This window comes from Phyllobates terribilis, unplaced genomic scaffold, assembly GCF_046119375.1.
Source record: "Phyllobates terribilis strain yellow unplaced genomic scaffold, ASM4611937v1 Scaffold_9__5_contigs__length_417890890, whole genome shotgun sequence".
NCBI classification, from domain to species: Eukaryota; Metazoa; Chordata; class Amphibia; order Anura; family Dendrobatidae; genus Phyllobates; species Phyllobates terribilis.
In genome coordinates, this window is record NW_027362769.1 from 404,448,433 (window position 1) to 404,464,392 (window position 15,960).

The 15,960-nt window shown below is 47.5% G+C and overlaps 1 protein-coding gene across 9 annotated transcripts in view; it reads right to left on the reverse strand.

Annotated features, from left to right (window-relative positions):
* The window catches only part of LOC141162641 (uncharacterized), a 43,111-nt gene that overhangs the window by 815 nt on the left and 26,336 nt on the right, over positions 1–15,960 (reverse strand). For all 9 annotated transcript variants that reach the window (XM_073648942.1, XM_073648939.1, XM_073648937.1 and 6 more), the window contains 7 exons: positions 8,002–8,043; positions 7,864–7,910; positions 6,816–7,041; positions 6,388–6,567; positions 6,266–6,282; positions 3,946–4,213; positions 1,734–1,910 (listed from right to left, as the gene is read on the reverse strand). In XM_073648942.1, the coding sequence (XP_073505043.1) occupies positions 1,734–1,910; positions 3,946–4,213; positions 6,266–6,282; positions 6,388–6,567; positions 6,816–7,041; positions 7,864–7,910; positions 8,002–8,043 (957 nt within the window). The remainder of the gene's footprint in view (positions 1–1,733; positions 1,911–3,945; positions 4,214–6,265; positions 6,283–6,387; positions 6,568–6,815; positions 7,042–7,863; positions 7,911–8,001; positions 8,044–15,960) is intronic.

The following is a 15,960-nucleotide window of genomic DNA, read 5'->3' on the forward strand; positions in this document are numbered from 1 at the left end:
GCCTCACGTGCCTTCTCTGAGGACTCTCGGACACTGTCGGAGGTAAGACTCTTTTCACAGGCCTCGCCAATACTGATGACTGCGCAGTGTATCTAGACCGCAGCATCTGATCTTGGAAAATTCCCCAGCGCACCTCTCTCTCCATCAGCAGCCGCAACAGTATTACGCTGCTACAAGGGTCCGCTAGGAACAATTTATACCTGCATTGACAATCTTGAAAATAGGGCCATACCATATTGACTGAACATACTCTCAATATATCTGCAAGGATCCACGTGGATTCCCTCAGCATAAACCACCGCCTCCGAAGGAGGAACCCCAATTTTTGTAATACCTTATCTGCCTATTACACACCACCGCACACACGGTCAGGTATTAGTATTACCACATCAATAGGCATTCTGCCACAAACACACCCCTGTACCCTATCAACCAACGTTGCACCTTTCATATTCCAGCATTCAGCACTTCTGAACTTTAATTAACCTCAGTCCCCTGAGACTTCCATAGGACATCACGCAGAACCCTCACCAACTAGGTAAATGCTCTCTACCCAATCAGGTACATATCAGGATATTGTTTCTAATACTCCTTCTACCCACAGTCCCCTTTCTGAACCTATCGCATGGCTCGGCAACACCAGGCACAATTACGAGGACTTTCCTCTCACTACCCCATACGAGTAAGTACAGCACGTGCTCATACTTAGGACTCTTATCCGGAGTAACCACTATCCTCTTATCTAAAAGCTTCCTCCCTCTATCTAGGGCCTACCACCACTCACCACTAGCTCCCAATCTACAGCACCACTCCGAGCAACAGGACCTAAACTCATCAAGTCGGATGCACTCAACTCTTTAGCATCGGAGGACAAATCTTTCTTCTATTTCATCCTAAATTATATTTTTATCAATTTTAATTGTATGATTCTATATTAATAAAGTGCCTTTTATTTTTAATTATTCATTTTTTAGCTCATTTATCCAGCTGTTCAGCGCGAATTCAACATATTTTATTGATAAATCTCATTACCGGTCGTCCTTGGAGCCCATATGCCCAGATTTTTACCTGACTGCTCTCTACAATGCTATAATGTCGTAGGAAGTAAAATAACCCGAGATTATGATGGAGTTGTGTTCTTGTTGTGGTCCTGCCTGTATAACACAAAGGCTTAGGTACAAGTATTGAGTCTTGGTTGGATATGGATTCAGTGAATCACCATGTGGAGTCAGGAAAGAATTATTCTTTTTCACTGTACGTTTCAAAAATCAATAAATTCAATGTGTATTCAATCTCCAATCACTGAGCCTGACTGCAGCTTGTTCTGAGCAATGTGAGAATACAGCATCAGCAGGGAGGAGGGGCACTGAGGAGCTGTCAGTCAGGCTTCAAGAGCCCCAAGAAGGAGGACACTTAGGAGATGTCAGTCAATACTCAGTATATAAAGGGAAATCTGGTGATGGATTTGATTGATGAGAAACCAAACTCTTAGGAAGATGGACAGGTGTAACTTTATAACAACTGAACTGCAAACTTGACCCACTGCACCAACTTTTGACACACTTTGTTTCCCTGAGTTCGCTGCCTCTAGTTGCTCTTCTGTTTCAGACAGAAATGACTGACTACTCAAGGCAAAGTCTGTTACACCAGTCATGTTTTATTCAATAGAAAGGTTTTATATTCATGGAAAAACCCCTTTAAAGGATAACCCTCATCATTACTAATCATCTTACCTCCATTTATATAGTTTCTCATCTTCACCAGGGGCTCTAAGAGTTTCTTCTCCTCTGTGGTGATCAGGAACAGATCTAGAGCTTTCTCTTCGATAGAGGGCTGGCTGCATAAGATCCGCGATTTCTCCTCATCGTCACCAATGTTTAGGTCATCGACCACCACAATCACTTGTCTATCTAAAAAAAATATAAAAAATCCCCAACGAGTTAATTCATGACCTTAATATATAACCTATAAAACCACTTGGAGCATAAAATACCTCAAAGTACGGTGATAATTGATTCATATTTATACATTTTTATCTTGGAAGATTTATACTGTAGATGTGACCTTCACTCTGAAGACCCGAACGCTGAGGAACAAAATCCCAATCTAAGACCAATATGTCAAACATTAACAACCAAACCAAAAATTCTAAATAACTTGCTAAGTAACCAAGTTACTATTGAAGCCTCCAACAAGAGTCACTAAAGCCCCTTTAAAGGGGTTGTCTAATCAAAAAAAAAATAAACAATTTCGAAGTAACTTACTTCAATACTTCAGTTATGTCTGGTGGCCGATCCCCTCTGTTATTAGGTCGGCAGCTCCACTTTCAACTTGTCCCCTATGTGGGAGTGTATGTTTGGGTTTGGCCCATCTTGTATCTCTTCATACCTAACAGACCGGACATTCAGTGTCTCCCACTCATATACCACCTCCTCACCTCGCCCTCTATCTGTCGGTGTCCCCCAAAGGTTCCGTCCTAGGACCCCTGCTCTTCTCCATCTACACCTTTGGCATAGGACAGCTCATAGAGTCTCATGGCTTTCAGTATCACCTCTATGCTGATTACACACAAATCTACCTCTCTGGACCCGATATCTCCTCCCTACTAACCAGAATCCCACAATGTCTGTCCGCCATCTCATCCTTCTTCTCTGCTAGATTTAAAAACTTAACATGAACAAAACAGAACTCATCATCTTTCCACCATCTCATTCATCTCCCCCGTCTGACCAATCCATCAATGACAATGGCTGTCCACTCTCCCCAGTCCCGCAAGCTCGATGCCTTGGGGCAACCCTGGACTCGAAATTCTCCTTCACACCACATACCCAAGCCCTTTCCACTTCCTGCCGACTCCAACTCAAAAACATCTCCCGGATCTTCACATTCCTCAACCAAGAATCTGCAAAAACACTAGTGCATGCCCTCATCATCTCCTGCCTCGACTGCTGCAACCTCTTGCTCTGTGGCCTCCCTTCCAGCACTCTCACACCCCTCCAATCTATCCTAAACTCTGCTGTCCGACTATCGTATCGCGACAATCGCTTCACTGGCACACCATTGACCAGAGAATCCAGTTCAAAACCCTAACCATGGCATACAAAGCCATCCACAACCTGTCTCCTCCTTACATCTGTGACCTAGTCTCCCGGTAAATACCTGCACGCAACCTCCGATTCTCACAAGATCTCCTTCTCTACTCACCTCTTATCTCCTCTTCCCACAATCGCATACAAAATTTCTCCCGTGCATCCCCCCTACTCTGGAACTCTCTATCCCAAAGCATCAGACTCTCGTCTAATGTGGAAACCTTCAAAATGAACCTGAAGACCCACCTCTTTCGACAAACCTACAACCTGCAGTAACCCTCGCTCCACCATACTGCTGCACGACCAGCTCTGCCCTCACCTACTGTATCCTCACCCATCCCTTGTAGATTGTGAGCCCTCGCGGGCAGGGTCCTCTCTACTCCTGTACCAGTCGCCGTCATGTTTTGTTCAAGATTATTGTAATTGTTTGCGCTATGTATACCCCTATCACATGTAAAGCATAATGGAATAAATGGAGCTATAATAATGAATAATAGTAACAATAATAATCAGGTCTTTGTGTGAAGGGAGCCGACTTACTGCTCATTTCAACAACTAAGCCAGTCTCCTTCTCTTTCATGACCAAAGTATTGACCAAGAAGAGGGGGTCACTAAGAGATGGAAATGAGCAGTCAGACAACCCCATTACACAAGGCAATGGCCATCTGCCAACAAAGGAAACTTTCTGATGTGTTGAGCATCGGAGCCAACATGAAAATGGCCAACCTGTGACCAAAGGGGATTGAAGAACCTGCACTTATTAGTATCTTAATGTTTTTCCAAAATGTATGCAGATTTTTTTGGGTTGGAGAACTTCTATAACAACCGGTAAATAGCCTGTGCCATGCTCACTTACTCATCATCTGGGACATGTAGTCCAGCTCCTCGTCATACAGAGAATCAGTGACATTGGTGATATTGATCCTCCCTCGGTTTTTGGTGTGATACAAGATTCCAAAGGTAGAATTCGAGACGTTAGTCATGAACTGTTGAAAGCCTCTGTTGGAAATATAATAAGGCTGGACGTTTTCTACCGCACCTCGGAAATATTCAGATTCCAGCTCCCTCTTCAGCCATTCATATTCACTTTCTGAAGATCTTGAAAAGATTCCAACCTTGTGGCCCTGAGAAAGTCAGAAAGACCATAGAGAAAAGTGTAGGACATGAGCGACAGAAAAAACATCAACTACAGATCCTTTATGAGATTTGTTATTCTTTTCTACAGTGAGAATTTGCCAATTGAGAAATCTTATTTCTTGCAGTTCTGCTATAAATGTGTCTAAAGTATGCACCACTTACAGAATTATACTCAATATTGTCAGCTGTATACCATAGAAAGAGTGTGGCCGGATTCCCTACTAGCTAAATAAATCAATCATGTTTAGGGAGAAGCAAATCAATTTGATACTAATCAATTTGAGTTGAAGTTTTAAAAAATTGCTGAACTCAGTAACTTTGAACAGTACATGATGCTTGAAAGTCACCTAGATTGGAAGCCAACATAGCCTCTATGAAAGCTGCGGTAGGGAATGCAGCAGCCTTTATATGGAGAGTCTGGATAGAGAAATGACATCACAGCTCAATATAATAGGGAGGGAAAGCCATAAACACTGAAAAAAATGGTAGAATATAATCCCACAAGGGCTGGGTCCTCTACCTGTCTACATGTACCCCTATATACCTGTTTATCATTGTTAATTTGTTTTCTGTAAGTTATATTTGTATTTTGTGTGTAACCCCTTCTCATATACAGGACCAGGATCAATGCCGCTCTAAAAAGAAATAATAACTAATAATAGTAAAAAAACTGTCCAGAGAGTAAGTGACGGCCCATCAGTGAGGAACGTTTACCCAGAGCCAGATATGTCAAGGTCAATTTGACATGACCAAGGCTTTGGTGTTTGCACTAAGAAGCTTGAAAAGTGTTGTATACAAATCCTAGGAGACCTCTGGTTGTCATAGACGTCTTTTCAGGGAAATTGGAGGCTTTGTGGTACTTTAAATGCTCCGAAAAATGAATTGTTGGGTAAATTTGGTGAAGTTGGTACATTTCAAAACATTATATTCATGTGACAACTTTGTGCATTTTTTTGTCAATTTTACATTTTTGAAAGATGAACTTTTCCAATTCAAATTTTCCAATAAAATGGACAACTGTAACATCAGCGTCTCTGCCCCCTGCTAGGCAGAGACGCCGTTCCCCTCACCTCTCTGCTCCGTGCTCGGCGTCCTCCTCCCGCGCTGCTGGCAGCACGTGCTGCTTCCCAGGTACTGTGCTTAGGGCGCCCTCTCTCTTAAAGGGGTCACGCGCGCCGTCCTAATGAGTCCCCGGAGGATCTCCCATATGTAAGGCACCTCCTCCAAAATGGAGGTGCCCGAGCAAAGTTGTTTGCACTGTGTCTCACCTGTGCTTCAGCCCTCAGGTTACGCTGCTAGACTGACTTCTAGTCCTGCCTGCCAGCCTGTTATTTGCCTTGTCTGTCAGACTGCTCACCTGGGAGCGTCCACCAGTTACCTGCCTGTTACCTGCCTGTCACCTGCCTCGTCTGTCAGATCGCTCACCTGGGAGCGTCCACCAGTTACCTGCCTGTTACCTGCTGTCTCCGTCAGCTCACTCACCTGGGAGCGCCCGCCAGTTACCTGTCAGGTATCCGCCTCACCTGTCTACCCAGAGACTGTCCCGGTCACTAAGCGTGACCACCTGCCTGTCTACCCAGAGACTGTCCCCGTCACTTGCCGTGACCACCTGCCTGCCTGTCTACCCAGAGACTGTCCCCGTCACTTGCCGTGACCACCTGCCTGTCTACCCAGAGACTGTTCCCATCACTTGCCGTGACCACCTGCCTGCTTACCCAGAGGCTGTCCCCGTTACTTGTTGTGGCTACCTGCTTGCCTTCCCTGGGAGTCACCCGCTTCCTTACAAGGACTTCCCCTTTGTATTGCAGCTCAGAGGTTCCACCTCCCGGCCCCGTTACAACAACTATTCTAATTATTTGGATGAAGTTATTCCTTAGTATTGAGACATGCTGACAACACTTAGAATATTGTCTATGGATCGTCAGAGGTCCTTTCTTCTCATTGCATATCCCCCTTCGCCCTTGTAGACGTCTCATGTGATCCCCATTACATTTCTCATGTATGTCCATGTAGCAGTATTACAAAGAGTCGTCTCTTACCGTCCAGGAGGATGAACCTGGAATAAAAGTACAGAAAAGCAGAAATTCACTATGGGCGTTGAGGGAGATCTCAATTCCTAATCTTATTCTGTGGAAGGATTTTAGACTTAGACTCTTGGTACCTTTTAAAATCCTCTTCATTTTCTCGATCTTTGTGCAGTAAAACTTGAGATTGTCTTTATACCAGGTGATTTGGTGTTTTGAGAAATTTAGAACTGGTAATTTGTGCTGATCGTTCATCTGACCAGGAGGCCAATTGTCTGGAGTATTTTCACTCAGCAAAACTATGACATTTTTCAGGCCTGGAAGTCAAAGAGCAAAAGGTAATAATCAGAAATACTCACTGTAAGCCGCAAGTCTAAACAGTCTCTACTTTGGAAACTTCTTATATAATCGGAATAACTTCTTCTGATAAAATCAGCAAGTTCTGGATACGGGCTGTTCTCAGTAACCTGGACGTATAGTCTACATCACACGCACCAGTTACACCTGTGATATACAATACTAGACATGTATGGATATAGCCAACTACACACAAAAACTCCTTTACCATAAGAAGTAGACAACTTCTTCACTTCTCGTAATGATTCTGAATTTCGTCCATCACTTTCAAAACAGAACATGACACAAGAGCAGGAGGAAACGCTTTTCCTGAATTTCCAGTCTCCAACAATTGGAAATGTTTCAACTGTTTCATCACTTTTATACTCATTGAAGATTTCTGATTTCAGCACGTCCTTAATCCAGTCACATAGGTACGGAGACTTAGTCACAACCTGCGACTCGTAAGAAGTAACAGCATCAGAACAGAAAGTGTGGAGGACATATCATTCATCAACAGTAGGATTGGACGCCAACAAGAAAATGTTTCCAGTTTCAAAATATCAATAATTCTCTGTGTGAAGAGAATATCTAAGATAGTGCTCTCCTCTGTCTCTATTGATGACCAAACATGTCGGACAAAGAGGCTGGTTTAGCTGTCAGACAGCCCCATCACACAACGCCAGTACCCGAAGCATTACTTGGAATTGGATATTCCCGTTGACGTATCAGGCCATAAACATCTTGAGGTTTACATTTACTTTGATACAAAACAGAACTTGAAGCTCCTCAGCCACAGAGACACCTCTGTACCAGACCACCCCATCTATCATGGCCATTCTAAGATTTGGTCTTCTTATGCCTTTGGCCCCACAGCCCGACTGTGACTACCACCTCTGCACCCCCTCGACCTACACTCCAGATTCTTCTGGTTTAATATTTTTCCTCTAATGCTAAAAAGAAGAAAAAATCATCAAAGAATGATGCAAATATAGTTAGTCCACTGGCGTGAGGTGATGGGAGCAACATGGTGTCCGGAGTAGAAAAATACTTGAAAATGAGGAAAAACTCCATCCCTTCTCCATAGGAGAGATGTAAAGGACGTGGCGAGACACGCACAACCTCACCCTATGACTTCTCTCAAGTGTGCAATGCTTTAACAAGAAAATCACTACTATGGACCCTCAGGGGTGAGGACCTTGTACTCCATGGAGCACATAACAACTTATTCTGTAGGACAGTGAGGTTATCATCCAATACTAAGTAATAGATCTCACCCACAAAGACGAAGCACATTTCTGCCATTTGACATATTTCCAATTATCTGAAAAATAAAGAAGAAAAGTGAAGACCATGATTGATGCCACACAAAGGGTTAAAGGATCAGGACAGATCTATATACAGTAAGCACTCACCGGAGATTGGAGGGTAGACAAGAACAAAGCCGTGATCCTCTCCTAGATGAGATTGTAAGATACAGTTATTCATGTACCCTCTTATCATGTAACATTTCAGTAATGGAAATACAATAGAAACATCTCAGTGACACAGCTGGTTACATCTGGGGGCTCCTGAGGTGAGGTGGGGGGCCGTGTGCTACTCCTATGGTCAACATCGGTTCCTCATTTCTATATAACACACAATTAACTAATTTTCCATCTAATAATTTTGGTTTTATTTAAGATTCGCTATGCTTTCTAGAGAGATGATAGATAATAGAGAGGTAGATACTGTAGGCAGATAGATAGATAGATTAATATAAAACTTTAGACACCCCTGGTCAAAATTACTATTATTGTGAACAGTTAAGCAAGTTGAAGAAGAAATGATCTCTAAGAGGCATAAAGAGAAAGATGACATTTAATTTTTATTTTAGAAATATTTAAATTAACCAGCTGACAGAGCAGAAGGCTCCGTGTAATAAACACTGAGGGGAAGTGCTGATGTCACTGAGCACACAGGAACCAGCTGCCAGGACAGAAGGAGCAGTGTGGTAAACACTGAGGGGAAGTGCCGATGTCACTGAGCACAAAGGAACCAGCTGACAGGACAGAAGGAGCAGTGTGGTAAACACTGAGGGAAAGTGCCGGTGTCACTAAGCACACAGGAACCAGCTGACAGGACAGAAGGAGCAGTGTGGTAAACACTGAGGGGAAGTGCTGATGTCACTGAGCACACAGGAACCAGCTGACAGGACAGAAGGAGCAGTGTGGTAAACACTGAGGGGAAGTGCTGATGTCACTGAGCACACAGGAACCAGCTGACAGGACAAAAGGAGCAGTGTGGTAAACACTGAGGGAAAGTGCTGATGTCACTGAGCACACAAGAACCTGCTGCCAGGACAGAAGGAGCAGTGTGGTAAACACTGAGGGGAAGTGCTGATGTCACTGAGCACAAAGGAACCAGCTGACAGGACAGAAGGAGCAGTGTGGTAAACACTGAGGGGAAGTGCTGATGTCACTGAGCACACAGGAACCAGCTGACAGGACAAAAGGAGCAGTGTGGTAAACACTGAGGGGAAGTGCTGATGTCACTGAGCACACAGGAACCAGCTGCCAGGACAGAAGGAGCAGTGTGGTAAACACTGAGGGGAAGTGCTGATGTCACTGAGCACACAGGAACCAGCTGACAGGACAGAAGGAGCAGTGTGGTAAACACTGAGGGGAAGTGCTGATGTCACTGAGCACACAGGAACCAGCTGACAGGACAGAAGGAGCAGTGTGGTAAACACTGAGGGGAAGTGCTGATGTCACTGAGCACACAGGAACCAGCTGACAGGACAGAAGGAGCAGTGTGGTAAACACTGAGGGAAAGTGCTGATGTCACTGAGCACACAAGAACCTGCTGACAGGACAGAAGGAGCAGTGTGGTAAACACTGAGGGGAAGTGCCGATGTCACTGAGCACACAGGAACCAGCTGACAGGACAGAAGGAGCAGTGTGGTAAACACTGAGGGGAAGTGCCGATGTCACTGAGCACACAGGAACCAGCTGACAGGACAGAAGGAGCAGTGTGGTAAACACTGAGGGGAAGTGCTGATGTCACTGAGCACACAGGAACCAGCTGACAGGACAGAAGGAGCAGTGTGGTAAACACTGAGGGAAAGTGCTGATGTCACTGAGCACACAAGAACCTGCTGCCAGGACAGAAGGAGCAGTGTGGTAAACACTGAGGGGAAGTGCTGATGTCACTGAGCACAAAGGAACCAGCTGACAGGACAGAAGGAGCAGTGTGGTAAACACTGAGGGGAAGTGCCGATGTCACTGAGCACACAGGAACCAGCTGACAGGACAGAAGGAGCAGTGTGGTAAACACTGAGGGGAAGTGCCGATGTCACTGAGCACACAGGAACCAGCTGACAGGACAGAAGGAGCAGTGTGGTAAACACTGAGGGGAAGTGCTGATGTCACTGAGCACACAGGAACCAGCTGACAGGACAGAAGGAGCAGTGTGGTAAACACTGAGGGAAAGTGCTGATGTCACTGAGCACACAGGAACCAGCTGACAGGACAGAAGGAGCAGTGTGGTAAACACTGAGGGAAAGTGCTGATGTCACTAAGCACACAGGAACCAGCTGACAGGACAGAAGGAGCAGTGTGGTAAACACTGAGGGGAAGTGCTGATGTCACTGAGCACACAGGAACCAGCTGACAGGACAGAAGGAGCAGTGTGGTAAACACTGAGGGGAAGTGCTGATGTCACTGAGCACACAGGAACCAGCTGACAGGACAGAAGGAGAAGTGTGGCAAACACTGAGGGAAAGTGCCGATGTCACTGTGCACACAGGAACCAGCTGACAGGACAGAAGGAGCAGTGTGGTAAACACTGAGGGAAAGTGCCGATGTCACTGAGCACACAGGAACCAGCTGACAGGACAGAAGGAGCAGTGTGGCAAACACTGAGGGAAAGTGCCGATGTCACTGTGCACACAGGAACCAGCTGACAGGACAGAAGGAGCAGTGTGGTAAACACTGAGGGAAAGTGCCGGTGTCACTGAGCACACAGGAACCAGCTGACAGGACAGAAGGAGCAGTGTGGTAAACACTGAGGGGAAGTGCCGATGTCACTGAGCACACAGGAACCTGCTGACAGGACAGAAGGAGCAGTGTGGTAAACACTGAGGGGAAGTGCCGATGTCACTGAGCACACAGGAACCAGCTGACAGGACGGAAGGAGCAGTGTGGTAAACACTGAGGGAAAGTGCTGATGTCACTGAGCACACAGGAACCAGCTGACAGGACAGAAGGAGCAGTGTGGCAAACACTGAGGGAAAGTGCCGATGTCACTAAGCACACAGGAACCAGCTGACAGGACAGAAGGAGCAGTGTGGTAAACACTGAGGGGAAGTGCTGATGTCACTGAGCACACAGGAACCAGCTGACAGGACAGAAGGAGCAGTGTGGTAAACACTGAGGGAAAGTGCTGATGTCACTAAGCACACAGGAACCAGCTGACAGGACAGAAGGAGCAGTGTGGTAAACACTGAGGGGAAGTGCTGATGTCACTGAGCACACAGGAACCAGCTGACAGGACAGAAGGAGCAGTGTGGTAAACACTGAGGGGAAGTGCTGATGTCACTGAGCACACAGGAACCAGCTGACAGGACAGAAGGAGAAGTGTGGCAAACACTGAGGGAAAGTGCCGATGTCACTGTGCACACAGGAACCAGCTGACAGGACAGAAGGAGCAGTGTGGTAAACACTGAGGGAAAGTGCCGATGTCACTGAGCACACAGGAACCAGCTGACAGGACAGAAGGAGCAGTGTGGCAAACACTGAGGGAAAGTGCCGATGTCACTGTGCACACAGGAACCAGCTGACAGGACAGAAGGAGCAGTGTGGTAAACACTGAGGGAAAGTGCCGGTGTCACTGAGCACACAGGAACCAGCTGACAGGACAGAAGGAGCAGTGTGGTAAACACTGAGGGGAAGTGCCGATGTCACTGAGCACACAGGAACCTGCTGACAGGACAGAAGGAGCAGTGTGGTAAACACTGAGGGGAAGTGCCGATGTCACTGAGCACACAGGAACCAGCTGACAGGACGGAAGGAGCAGTGTGGTAAACACTGAGGGAAAGTGCTGATGTCACTGAGCACACAGGAACCAGCTGACAGGACAGAAGGAGCAGTGTGGTAAGCACTGAGGGAAAGTGCTGATGTCACTGAGCACACAGGAACCAGCTGACAGGACAGAAGGAGCAGTGTGGTAATCACTGAGGGAAAGTGCTGATGTCACTGAGCACACAGGAACCAGCTGACAAGACAGAAGGAGCAGTGTGATAAACACTGAGGGGAAGTGCTGATGTCACTGAGCACACAGGAACCAGCTGACAGGACGGAAGGAGCAGTGTGGTAAACACTGAGGGAAAGTGCTGATGTCACTGAGCACACAGGAACCAGCTGACAGGACAGAAGGAGCAGTGTGGTAAACACTGATGGGAAGTGCTGATGTCACTGAGCACACAGGAACCAGCTGACAGGACAGAAGGAGCAGTGTGGTAAACACTGAGGGGAAGTGCTGATGTCACTGAGCACACAGGAACCAGCTGCCAGGACAGAAGGAGCAGTGTGGTAAACAATGAGGGGAAGTGCTGATGTCACTGAGCACACAGGAACCAGCTGCCAGGACAGAAGGAGCAGTGTGGTAAACAATGAGGGGAAGTGCTGATGTCACTGAGCACACAGGAACCAGCTGACAGGATAGAAGGAGCAGTGTGGTAAACAATGAGGGGAAGTGCTGATGTCACTGAGCACACAGGAACCAGCTGACAGGACAAAAGGAGCAGTGTGGTAAACACTGAGGGGAAGTGCTGATGTCACTGAGCACACAGGAACCAGCTGACAGGACAGAAGGAGCAGTGTGGTAAACAATGAGGGGAAGTGCTGATGTCACTGAGCACACAGGAACCAGCTGACAGGACAGAAGGAGCAGTGTGGTAAACAATGAGGGGAAGTGCTGATGTCACTGAGCACACAGGAACCAGCTGACAGGACAAAAGGAACAGTGTGGTAAACACTGAGGGAAAGTGCTGATGTCACTGAGCACACAGGAACCAGCTGACAGGACAGAAGGAGCAGTGTGGTAAACACTGAGGGGAAGTGCTGATGTCACTGAGCACACAGGAACCAGCTGACAGGACAGAAGGAGCAGTGTGGTAAACACTGAGGGAAAGTGCTGATGTCACTGAGCACACAGGAACCAGCTGACAGGACAGAAGGAGCAGTGTGGTAAACAATGAGGGGAAGTGCTGATGTCACTGAGCACACAGGAACCAGCTGACAGGACAAAAGGAGCAGTGTGGTAAACAATGAGGGGAAGTGCTGATGTCACTGAGCACACAGGAACCAGCTGACAGGACAAAAGGAGCAGTGTGGTAAACAATGAGGGAAAGTGCTGATGTCACTGAGCACACAGGAACCAGCTGACAGGACAAAAGGAGCAGTGTGGTAAACATTGAGGGAAAGTGCTGATGTCACTGAGCACACAGGAACCAGCTGACAGGACAGAAGGAGCAGTGTGATAAACACTGAGGGGAAGTGCTGATGTCACTGAGCACACAGGAACCAGCTGACAGGACAGAAGGAGCAGGGTGGTAAACACTGAGGGGAAGTGCTGATGTCACTGAGCACACAGGAACCAGCTGACAGGATAGAAGGAGCAGTGTGGTAAACACTGAGGGAAAGTGCCGATGTCACTGAGCACACAGGAACCAGCTGACAGGACAAAAGGAGCAGTGTGGTAAACACTGAGGGAAAGTGCTGATGTCACTGAGCACACAGGAACCAGCTGACAGGACAGAAGGAGCAGTTTGGTAAACAATGAGGGGAAGTGCTGATGTCACTGAGCACACAGGAACCAGCTGACAGGATAGAAGGAGCAGTGTGGTAAACACTGAGGGAAAGTGCCGATGTCACTGAGCACACAGGAACCAGCTGACAGGACAAAAGGAGCAGTGTGGTAAACACTGAGGGAAAGTGCTGATGTCACTGAGCACACAGGAACCAGCTGACAGGATAGAAGGAGCAGTGTGGTAAACACTGAGGGAAAGTGCTGATGTCACTGAGCACACAGGAACCAGCTGACAGGACAGAAGGAGCAGTGTGGTAAACACTGAGGAGAAGTGCTGATGTCACTGAGCACACAGGAACCAGCTGACAGGACAGAAGGAGCAGTGTGGTAAACACTGAGGGGAAGTGCTGATGTCACTGAGCACACAGGAACCAGCTGACAGGACAGAAGGAGCAGTGTGGTAAACACTGAGGGAAAGTGCTGATGTCACTGAGCACACAGGAACCAGCTGACAGGACAGAAGGAGCAGTGTGGTAATCACTGAGGGAAAGTGCTGATGTCACTGAGCACACAGAAACCAGCTGACAGGACAGAAGGAGCAGTGTGGTAAACACTGAGGGAAAGTGCTAATGTCACTGAGCACACAGGAACCAGCTGACAGGACAAAAGGAGCAGTGTGGTAAACACTGAGGGGAAGTGCCGATGTCACTGAGCACACAGGAACCAGCTGACAGGATAGAAGGAGCAGTGTGGTAAACACTGAGGGAAAGTGCTGATGTCACTGAGCACACAGGAACCAGCTGACAGGATAGAAGGAGCAGTGTGGTAAACACTGAGGGAAAGTGCTGATGTCACTGAGCACACAAGAACCTGCTGACAGGACAGAAGGAGCAGTGTGGTAAACACTGAGAAGTGCTGATGTCACTGAGCACACAAGAACCTGCTGACAGGACAGAAGGAGCAGTGTGGTAAACACTGAGGAGAAGTGCTGATGTCACTGAGCACACAGGAACCAGCTGACAGGACAGAAGGAGCAGTGTGGCAAACACTGAGGGAAAGTGCCGATGTCACTGAGCACACAGGAACCAGCTGACAGGACGGAAGGAGCAGTGTGGCAAACACTGAGGGAAAGTGCTGATGTCACTGAGCACACAGGAACCAGCTGACAGGACGGAAGGAGCAGTGTGGTAAACACTGAGGGAAAGTGCTGATGTCACTGAGCACACAGGAACCTGCTGACAGGACAGAAGGAGCAGTGTGGTAAACACTGAGGGAAAGTGCTGATGTCACTGAGCACACAGGAACCAGCTGACAGGACAAAAGGAGCAGTGTGGTAAACACTGAGGGGAAGTGCTGATGTCACTGAGCACACAGGAACCAGCTGACAGGACAGAAGGAGCAGTGTGGTAAACACTGAGGGAAAGTGCTGATGCTACTGAGCACACAGGAACCAGCTGACAGGACAGAAGGAGCAGTGTGGTAAACACTGAGGGGAAGTGCTGATGTCACTGAGCACACAGGAACCAGCTGACAGGACAGAAGGAGCAGTGTGGTAAACACTGAGGGGAAGTGCTGATGTCACTGAGCACACAGGAACCAGCTGACAGGACAGAAGGAGCAGTGTGGTAAACACTGAGGGGAAGTGCTGATGTCACTGAGCACACAGGAACCAGCTGACAGGACAGAAGGAGCAGTGTGGTAAACACTGAGGGAAAGTGCTGATGTCACTGAGCACACAGGAACCTGCTGACAGGACAGAAGGAGCAGTGTGGTAAACACTGAGGGAAAGTGCCGATGTCACTGAGCACACAGGAACCAGCTGACAGGATAGAAGGAGCAGTGTGGTAAACACTGAGGGAAAGTGCCGATGTCACTGAGCACACAGGAACCAGCTGACAGGGCAGAAGGAGCAGTGTGGTAATCACTGAGGGAAAGTGCTGATGTCACTGAGCACACAGGAACCAGCTGACAGGACAGAAGGAGCAGTGTGGTAAACACTGAGGGAAAGTGCTGATGTCACTGAGCACACAGGAACCTGCTGACAGGACAGAAGGAGCAGTGTGGTAAACACTGAGGGAAAGTGCTGATGTCACTGAGCACACAGGAACCAGCTGACAGGACAAAAGGAGCAGTGTGGTAAACACTGAGGGTAAGTGCTGATGTCACTGAGCACACAGGAACCAGCTGACAGGACAGAAGGAGCAGTGTGGTAAACACTGAGGGAAAGTGCTGATGTCACTGAGCACACAGGAACCTGCTGACAGGACAGAAGGAGCAGTGTGGTAAACACTGAGGGAAAGTGCTGATGTCACTGAGCACACAGGAACCAGCTGACAGGACAAAAGGAGCAGTGTGGTAAACACTGAGGGGAAGTGCCGATGTCACTGAGCACACAGGAACCAGCTGACAGGATAGAAGGAGCAGTGTGGTAAACACTGAGGGAAAGTGCCGATGTCACTGAGCACACAGGAACCAGCTGACAGGATAGAAGGAGCAGTGTGGTAAACACTGAGGGAAAGTGCTGATGTCACTGAGCACACAAGAACCTGCTGACAGGACAGAAGGAGCAGTGTGGTAAACACTGA